This window comes from Papaver somniferum, chromosome 10 (assembly GCF_003573695.1).
Source record: "Papaver somniferum cultivar HN1 chromosome 10, ASM357369v1, whole genome shotgun sequence".
Taxonomy (NCBI): Eukaryota; Viridiplantae; Streptophyta; class Magnoliopsida; order Ranunculales; family Papaveraceae; genus Papaver; species Papaver somniferum.
The window spans coordinates 52,855,063-52,864,874 of NC_039367.1; the positions used below are offsets into that span (position 1 = coordinate 52,855,063).

Here is a 9,812-nt window from a genome sequence, read left to right on the forward strand (position 1 = left end):
GAAGAAGAAGGGTATTCCAGCAGGCACAATCCTTGGACTACCAGCGGATGGAGGAAAATTGCTATTTGGATACAAAGACTCATGGGCCAGAGAAATATATGAAACCGAGGTAATAAAATTACTATTTTTTATTAATGTATTGTCTATGTGTTATATCGTAATACTTGTATTAATAGGATCATCAAGATGCGGTCCGTCTACTCAAACCTACCGCCGCCACCAACAAAAATGCTTGCGTGGCCTTTATCCGGTGGATGTGAAAGGTTCAAGACAATTGTTGCCAACTCGGGGTTAGCTAATGCCGCCGAGAATTCATTGTTGGAACATGATCGTGTGGCCATATCGGCGTTCGTGGAGAGAATGTATCCTGAGACCGATACTTTCCATATGCCGTTTGGGGAGATGACGATCACCCCGGATGATGTTGTGCAGATTCTTAACCTTCCCGACCAAGGCACAGCTGTGAAGTTTAACTACACAAAGCAGTTAAGTTGGGCACAACTTTATTCTCTAACTAACAAGTGCTTAGGTTGGGATGAAGAGACAACAACAGCAGAGTTTAGGAGGCATGCAAGTTACAGAACAAGACAGATCAACATTACAGCTTTGATGAATATGTTTCGAGGCACCTTGGAGAAGGAAAAGAATGGAACGTTAACTGATGATCAAGTGAACCACGCTGCCACCACATATCTCCTTTGTGTATTGGGATGTGTCATATTCCCCAATACTTCTGGCAACCGGATCGACGCCAATCTTATACAACTTTTGGATCCTCTCCATGAAGTCGGTGACTATTCTTGGGGCACGGCATGCCTAGCATTCTTGATGGAAGAGTTGAGAAAGGCTTCGAGGCTAGGAACCTGCCAAGTTGCCGGGAATGTGGCTCTATTGCAGGTTTTTTCTTTAACTCTATAACTCACTCTATAGTTATTCAGTAGACAATACATATGATGCATATCCATAACTCCAAATGACGCATATTCGGTAGGAAATTATCCATCTCTTTTCCCGAATGTTGGTTATTCGGTGGTTAAGTACTTACTTTGTTTTCCGATTATATACAATCGGAAATATTCTTTTGATATTAGAACCGAATATACAGGCCAGAAAAGCTATAGGTTACTGAACTCCAAATGACGCATATTCGGTAGGAATTGATCCATCTTATTTTCCGAATGTTGGTTATTCGGTGGCTAGGTACTTAATTGTTTTTACGATTATATACAATCGGAAATATTCTTTTGATATTAGAACCGAATATACAGGCCAGAAAAGTTATAGGTTACTGAACTCCAAATGACGCATATTCGGTAGGAATTGATCCATCTTATTTTCCGAATGTTGGTTATTCGGTGGCTAGGTACTTAATTGTTTTCCCGATTATATACAATCGGAAATATTCTTTTGATATTAGAACCGAATATACAAGCCAGAAAAGTTATAGGTTACTGAACTCCAAATGACGCATATTCGGTAGGAAATGATCCATATATATTTTCGAATGTTGTGTATTCGGTGGATAGCTACTCAGTTTTGTTTCCGATTATGTATAATCGGAAATTATGTTTGGAAATTACTACCGAATATACACAATCTATTTACTAAAACTTGGTTTCTTATGTATATAGGCATGGATCTATGACCACTTCCTTATCCTGAAGTTGGCCGGAGAGAACCCGGGGTGGTGCAAAGGTACTCCTAGAGGAACAAAGTATATATTTGAAGACAACCGTTCTAGGACAAAGGAGCAGCAGTTGATTCGCATGAGGGAGATTTTGGACCAATTGAAGGCCTCAGACGTATGCTTTGATCCATACAAGGAAGATCGATTCAGTGGGCATATAAATGTTCGGTCGGACTTGTCCCTTTATTTTGGACCATTGTGGCACCCCACAGGATATGTGATGTATAACCCCTCTAGGGTGATGCGACAACACGGGTATATACAACATCAACCTTTGGAGAAAATGGGGGATTACTACAAATTGGAGTTGGAGTTGTGTTCTTCTAGTGGTGACAATCTCACGATTGTTCACACAGGCCCACCTATTGTTCTTGATAACTGGGATAAGAGGAATGACTTCATTATCGACACTGGTAGATGAACCATCCGAGGTGATGAAAATTCTCCAGACTATATGAGTTGGTATAACAAGGTATCACATCCTTTGGTTATCCGTGAAATCAAATCCAACACTACTGCGGCGGGTTCAAGTTATAATTGTATCATCAAAGACAAACCAGCTGGTTATGATAGACTGATGCGTGTTCTTATATTTTTGTTCATTTTATATTATTCATATAAATCTTAGGTAATTACCGTTTGATGTTATGTCATTACGTATAAAAAACAGGTGAATAGGTTCAAGCGTGTTTCCAAAATGTTAACTGCATGCTTGAAGAGCGGAGATCCCATGCCAGCTGAGAAGATCAAAGAGGCTAGAGATCTAGTTGATAATATGGATAACGAAGATTATGCTGCCCAGTTTGGGGAGAAAGTCACGAAGAGGCATCAACCCAAGGTGGCAGTATCAAAGACGGGTAAAAGAACTCGAGCTTCATCGAGCGCTGAAGCTGCTCCAACTGAAGCTGCTCAAACTGAAGGTGCTCAAACCCGTGGTCGTGCAGGACTGGGAGGTATTCACGGTCGTAAAGTAAAGAAGAGCAGATAAATGACAATGATTTTTGTTGTACATTCGGAAATTTGTTTGGGTAACTAAGTTAGACAAGTTCAAATGACAATGATTTCTGTGGTATATTCGGAAGTTTTGGTAACTAATTTAACTTCCGATTATTTCAAAGAAAAAATTTGAAAAGTATAAGTTTTTCCAAATTCTGATTTTTGGGCCATTGTACATTCGGAACTTTATAAAAAACCTATCCTCCGAATATCACAAGTTCAAAACAAACCACGCCATGGCTCCAGGTGGTTCCAAGGGCCAATATTGAAGGTTAGACATCCCATATTCGGAAGTTTTGGTAACTAATTTAACGTCCGATTATTTCAAAGACAAAATTTGAAAAGTATAAGTTTTTCCAAATTCTGATTTTTGGGCCATCGTACATTCGGAACTTTATAAAAAACCTATCCTCCGAATATCACAAGTTCAAAACAAACCACGCCATGGCTCCAGGTGGTTCCAAGGGCCAATATTGAAGGTTAGACATCCCATATTCGGAAGTTTTGGTAACTAATTTAACGTCCGATTATTTCAAAGACAAAATTTGAAAAGTATAAGTTTTTCCAAATTCTGATTTTTGGGTCATCGTACATTCGGAACTTTATAAAAAACCTATCCTCCGAATATCACAAGTTCAAAACAAACCACGCCATGGCTCCAGGTGGTTCCAAGGGCCAATACCATTAAGATACAGTTCCATATCTGCTTTTCGGATTCCGATTTGTGGAGCTTGTGAACACGATCATGAGCAGTTACCACAACCCACGCTCTATAAATAGCACAATCTTCTTCTTCGGCAAAAGCAATATCCATGTTTTTTGTTATGAAAATTAAAACTGAAGAGAGGAAAGAGTTTGGTGCAATTGGGGTGATAGATATGAGTTTCTTTATATAGGTTTAGGGTCCAACGGCTCTTTTTGTTTTTCCCAAAAACTCCAACGGCTAATTTGACGAAAGTTGAATGTGGAGAAACCAATAATCGGTAGGTATTGGATTTAGCATATCTACCGATTATGGTAGCTTTCAAAATTTGAATTTGCGGCAACTTATAATCGGTAGGTTTTGTAATATATTTAACTCCCGATTAACGCTGAATCCAAAACACGAACCAAGAAATACTGCACCTCGTATAATCGGACGTCTGGCAAATATTTTGGTCTCCGATTGCATTCGGAGGGTAACAATGTTATCATATCCTCCGAATATATAAGGGTAATTTCACCATTACGAATTACGCGAAATAAGGGCTGGCTACATTTTCCCTTTGGGTGACCTTTTTTGTTTTATTGTTGGCCCCTAAATCCTTTTGAGTGGCCCCTAAAAACGCCAGGTTAAAAATCTTGCTTACCAAATCTTACTCAATAATCCCAATAGGTTCTGCTTTAAAAACCTTGCGACCAGGGGAAGAAAAAACCCTAACTTGGCCTTCTAAGCTATAAAGTTCGCGGAGAACAAAGAAGATCAGAAGGGGTTCCCGGAAGAAATCATAGTCGATATCCTCAAACGCTTGCCGGTAAAATCAGTGTTAAAATTCAGGTGCGTCTGCAAAAAATGGTATAATATACTCAACGATCTTGAATTTCTTAAGAAACAACAAAATCATGATTTGGGAGATGACGAGTCAACTTTAATACTTAAAAAAGGCCTTGATTACTACTCCATTTCTAATGATACATTCACATCGATATCTTCATCATCATCATCAGATGTAGCTATAACATTATCTGGTAAGGATGTTAAGGTTCTTGATTTCCCTATCATTTCTCCAAAGACTCTAATACGTTCTTTCATTGAGGAAACTGTTCAGATTCTGGGTTCTTGCAAGGGGTTAATCTGCTTTGTCCTTTGTTTTGCTCGTATCCATGGTCTTCTTAATCCATTTACTGGAGAGTACAGGAAATTGCCATCACCAATGTCATCTATTCCTTCTGGTAAATCTTTGTTTTACAATTATGAGTTAGGTTATGATAGCAAGATTAATGATTACAAGTTGGTAAGGATTGCGAAATCAGACGAGAATGTTCCTGAAGTCGAGGTTTATACAGTAGGTTCAAATTCTTGGAGGAGCATTGAAAATCTTGACTTCCCTTATGTTTCTTGCAGAGGAACATCTAAGTTTTTGAATGGATCTCTTCATTGGATAGCAAATCATAGTTTTCAAATACCTCGAGTCATGGTCTCTTTTGATTTGGGAGGTGAGACATTCAAGGAATTAGCGCTGCCAGAAAATTTGGGAGGCGGCTCTTGTTTGTTTCAGTGCTGCAGGAGGGTGTCTTGCTATACTTTGTAGTGCTCCATGTCCATGGGGTCAGTTTGATGTATGGGTAATGAAAGATTACGGATGGAGAGAGTCTTGGACTAGGCTCTTCACCATTACTGAAAACATCAAATCATTTGAATATATAATCATAAGCTTTCGGCAGTTAAGGCAAATGGTGTGTTTAAAAAATGGTGAGTTCCTGTTAGAATTTGGATTGGAGGCAGAAGTAGAGCTGATTTGGTTGTGTATGACCCAAAGACTGAAAGAGCTAGAGTACTGAATGTGCCTAAAAAGATAGGGTATACGAAACCTAGACTGCAGGACGTGTTGTTGTTCAGGTTGGAAAGTTATGTGGAGAGCTTAGTTTCACTCAACTCAGGTACTTATGTTGGGTAGGCATTGGTCATGTGCATGAGAAGCCGTAAAGCCGTTATCCCGCTCCTAGTGATTGATGCAGTTAGCACTACTTATTTTTGAGGACGGGTTCTTTTAGCTTTTAGCTATTTTGCAGAATTTTTCTGGTGAGACTTTTTCTATAGCTTTCTTGATGTTACTATTATGCTTTTGTAGGATGTTTACAGTTTCGATACTTTTGCTGTTACGAATAGTAGTTAACCAAATTCTTGAGACACAGATATTATAAACATGCCTTGATATATATTCTAGGTGTCTATCATATTGCAGGGTCAAGTTGCAACAAAAAATGTAAACCCCTTGCACTCGCTTATCTCTATACTAAGTATACCTCTTTGAGATTGTTATTGAGCCAACTCTTATTTGGAAACCCAATTCAATTCTCTGATTATTGCGTTAATCCTATACAAAAAAATTGTTGATGCAAATCAAAGAGAATTATATGGATGTTTGCGTTATGCTAGATGAACACATGCAAGCTGGTGCAGGATAAGCCGTCACATCCATATGAGACTTGCTTGTTTTGATTAGAACTGGAGATCCCATGGAATCTATATGCATTTTCTTTATTCTATCATCAATCTCCTTCTCATTCATTTGATTGTTATTGTTCATGAACAACCGAACTAGCTTCTTCTTATTTGGTGTTATGTATTTCTTATGTCCGAAATACGCCCTATGTCCCTGTTCAGTCGATTGAAAATTTTAGTCAAGACTGAGATAACAATATTACTTCTGTAAGAAATTGATGGATCGGTCAATTTAGGCTAATAACCTGAATTGTTCTAGCCATGTCGCCACCATGGTTAGCCATGAAGACATCGCTATTGATGCAAACAATGTAATCCAAAGCAATTAGAATCGATGATTTGTTTCTAAAGTGTTGGAGTTCGTCTCCATCTGCAAGTGCCCATTTGTTTGTGAAGTGAGGAAATTGCTTTCGGATCGGTGCGAGGGCCTTTTCCCCTCCAATGGGAGTCCCTCCAGCCCAATAGATCCTTGTGTTGCTAGATGCACCAAAAGCCTTCAGTAACCTGCACCATCAAAATTATCATTGTCAGGAGTATAAGTTTGGATATCATACCACAGCAGGTGCTAAAATTCCGAGAGGTCAGCAAATCTGTCGCTGCCAGACAAGGTGTGGTAATGTGAACTTTTGCTAGTTATAAATGTTGTATTCATTGGAAGATTCTTTACGTGAATCATGCGTACCAAAAGCTTAGCTCATTCTCTGACCGGGACGTTTTAATTTCTGGAGCATCTGTAACAATTATGTGAGCATCTGTGACAATTATGCTCTTCTCCCTTGTAATTTTCCTTAACAGCTCTGGAGTCATTTCGTCAAGGATCTTAGTGTAGCATTTTGTCATGACATTCTCTGTCAAAACAGTTGGTGATGCAGTGATTTAACAAATACTTATTTGGAATGTTACCCTGATGTGATGTTTGTTGCATTTGGAGAGAATGAAAAGTTTTCTCTAGTTTCGGATTCTACCATGGTTGCCAAAACTGAATACTGCTTTATCTTCGGTTGGGCCTAATGATGCAAGAATTTCAACAAGATTTCCTTTGAGGCTTTGAGCCACCATTTTTTTTCTTTTTCAGTTTTGTCCTTGTTTGTTTAGTTGTTTTGCATTTGGGTTTTGTTCTGTGTTTCTACAGCTTTGTCTAAAGTTTTTCCTTTATGCGTACGTATCGAATCCCTAAATGATCTTCCTCTATGGGCAGTCAGGTTCCAGGAACTAGAACGACCTCACGAGTTATAGCCAGAGAGAGTACAAATGTGTGCATGATTGAGGTCATGAAATCGGAACACGTACCTAGTTGTTTCAGCGGCATCGAGGGGACAAAGACCAGCCATGTACCGCTCTCTGAAAGTGATATTATTGGAACGACCTGTAAGGAGTTCTGGGTGCGACATTCGTTCTGATATGACCATTTGATCTGCATCCTTCCCTAGCCCCGGAAGACAACCTGTCCTTACCCATACATCCTTCTCTAGACGGAAGTGCAATGTCATATATGGATGTCCCCCTGACATCCTCATTGCAAGCTTCTTTCCGAAGTTTTCAATCCATGGTTTGAACTTTAGTGCATGAAATGCGACCTATATGCTCAAAATTTATAGCGGAACGTTACTTTTATATGCAGAGGCAAAAGTGAAGGAAGTTCGTATACATTTCGCGATAAGTAGATGTACCTTGCAACGAAGCTTCTGTAAATCCGGACCGAGGATTTTAGATAGTTTTGAGTCGAAGCGGCGGAGAAGCAATACGGTATGTTTATTCAACTGGCATACAATTGGAGACAACAAATGATTTCATTAAAGTCATTACTGTAACAAAATGAAGTTCGAAAGAGACACATTATCTTTTCTTAATGGGCTTAGGTGATGAATTAGCTATGCAACCTAACCGATACAACGTTAATTAAAACATGTTTTTAATGAATCAAATTAATCAGTTATTATAAATAATATATCTAGATGATCCATTAATTTGTTGATTAATCAAAAGTGGAACTTAATCATCTTTTTTTATATTCTTTCTTTTTTTTCAATGACATGTATATGTATTTTTTCCATGGACGACCCCAACATGTTCTCCATAAACATTTTATTTGGCATTTATATAATCAAAATCAAAATATTTTCTTTAAAAGAAAAAAAAACAATTAGATTAAAATAATCTACATTGATTTTATTATAATATTTGTGATGCAAAAAATAAGTAAACAACCATTTGCAGTGCAACACCAAGCCCCTGCTGCATAGTTTAAAAATTCTTTTTTTCGCTTTTTTAAGACTAATTTAAGGAGAATCAGCCTCAATTAACATCATAGAAGATCCCATTTAGATTAATTTTGTCGCCCCGTGAATGAATTTTTTTTCTTCCAAAAAGATGGACATTGCAGTTGACTGATACGAAGGCAGTTTGTTGTTAGTCCTCCCTCACTCATCTTACATCAAACCGGCCCGTTGTTTGTTAATTCCTCCTTTTTATTAATTAATTAAAAGAAAAAACTTTTCAAAAAGAAAAAGGGAAACACGTATATTATGATTGATTTTTTTTTGTTAATTATTGAAGAATTCAGCTAAGTGTTCAAGTAGTTACTATCACGTAGTTAGGCTTACTAATTCAACATAGAGTGATGAAGATAAGAGTATTTTTTTGGTTTGACACAAATGAAGATAAAAGATAAGTTACTATTACCTCTTTCGTTAATAGAGTTCGGACCATATCTTCACTAACATTTGATGGTATTGGAGCTCGAACCGGACGCTTCGAAATGTAAGTAGACGGTAATGACGAAAGTATATGCACATCTTCTTTAAGTGTTTCCTTAAAGTTTCTTTCATCAAATATATCAGAAAATTCACTGCAAAAACAAAAAGGAAGTTAACCAATTATGATACCAAAATTAATCATTTCATAACTAACACAAACTTGATCAGCATATATGCATATGATGCATCTATGATATCTCTGTATAATTTACGTGCGAGAAAAATGTTATCTTGTCCACTGATATATATGATAATGTACCTTTCGTCGCCCCAAACCGCATTGACATGAAATATAGGAACGATCAATGTTGCTTGAAGAATTCTAGCAATAACAGCATCATCGATAATCTGATTCTTTTGTTGATTCAATCCCCCCGAAACCACAACCATTAAGAAACGATTCTTTATCCCGCTGCTAATATTACTACTAGCGTAATTTTGACTAAAGTTTAAACATGGACGATATCCTAACCCGTCCGGTTGCTTCCACAATTCTTCGGTGGTGGTGCTTAGGTTGATAAATGTATCACGCTGATTGAATATTCGGTTGATATGAATAAGTGGGTGCTTATGATCAGAAATACAAGAAACAATTGGATAACTTATCATGAACACACTAAAGCTAGTGCATATTTCTAGGAATAGAAGGAAATATCCTGATTTTTGAGGTCTAACTCTGAATAACATATTAAGGATCATTGAACTATTTGTGAGTTTTTGTAGAGGTTTGAAGAGAATGGATATTTTATCGGCTACTAAAATGTAAGATACTTTGTTTGAGTTATGGTTTTTCATAGTGGTAATGGCTTTCCAAACGAGAAGGAGAAGAAAAAGATACAAGAAAAAGAAAATGATGAAGAGGATGGAAAGCTTTGTATAAGAAATAAATGAAGAACATCAAAGAGAAGGGAGAACTAGCTTGAGAGAGGGTGGATGTTTGGTTTTCTACCAACCGCTCTATTAGTTTTTTAGAGTTGTTTGCCAACGACTACTGCTAATCCAATTAAGCATAAACATTTAGAAATTAAGATGAAGAACTCCATTGGGGTATAAACTAGTTGTGTACTTGAATGTTATAGAAGGTCAGGGCATAAGTTATTATAAATCCATGAGTTTTCTTTTAGTTTAGTTGTGGCCTGTGCGCCACTAGCTATTACTTTATCTTTGC

At 37.6% G+C, this 9,812-nt stretch overlaps 2 protein-coding genes across 2 annotated transcripts; one reads left to right on the forward strand and one right to left on the reverse strand.

The window, feature by feature from the left end:
- Positions 1-4,116: 4,116 nt before the first annotated feature.
- On the forward strand, positions 4,117-5,590 carry LOC113319655 (F-box/kelch-repeat protein At3g06240-like; the record flags this gene model as incomplete). Its single annotated transcript, XM_026567905.1, has 1 exon — positions 4,117-5,590. A coding segment is annotated over one exon (858 nt), but the record flags the coding sequence as incomplete, so codon positions are not given.
- A 194-nt stretch (positions 5,591-5,784) lies between these two features.
- Positions 5,785-9,582, reverse strand: LOC113319654 (O-fucosyltransferase 20-like). Its single transcript, XM_026567904.1, has 6 exons — positions 8,904-9,582; positions 8,571-8,736; positions 7,559-7,648; positions 7,179-7,465; positions 6,134-6,392; positions 5,785-6,042 (listed from the first exon to the last, which is right to left on the reverse strand). The coding sequence occupies exons 1-6, from the start codon at positions 9,437-9,439 to the stop codon at positions 5,797-5,799; spliced, it is 1,584 nt and encodes a 527-aa protein (XP_026423689.1). The 5' UTR covers positions 9,440-9,582; the 3' UTR covers positions 5,785-5,796.
- Between the last annotated feature and the right edge of the window lie 230 nt (positions 9,583-9,812).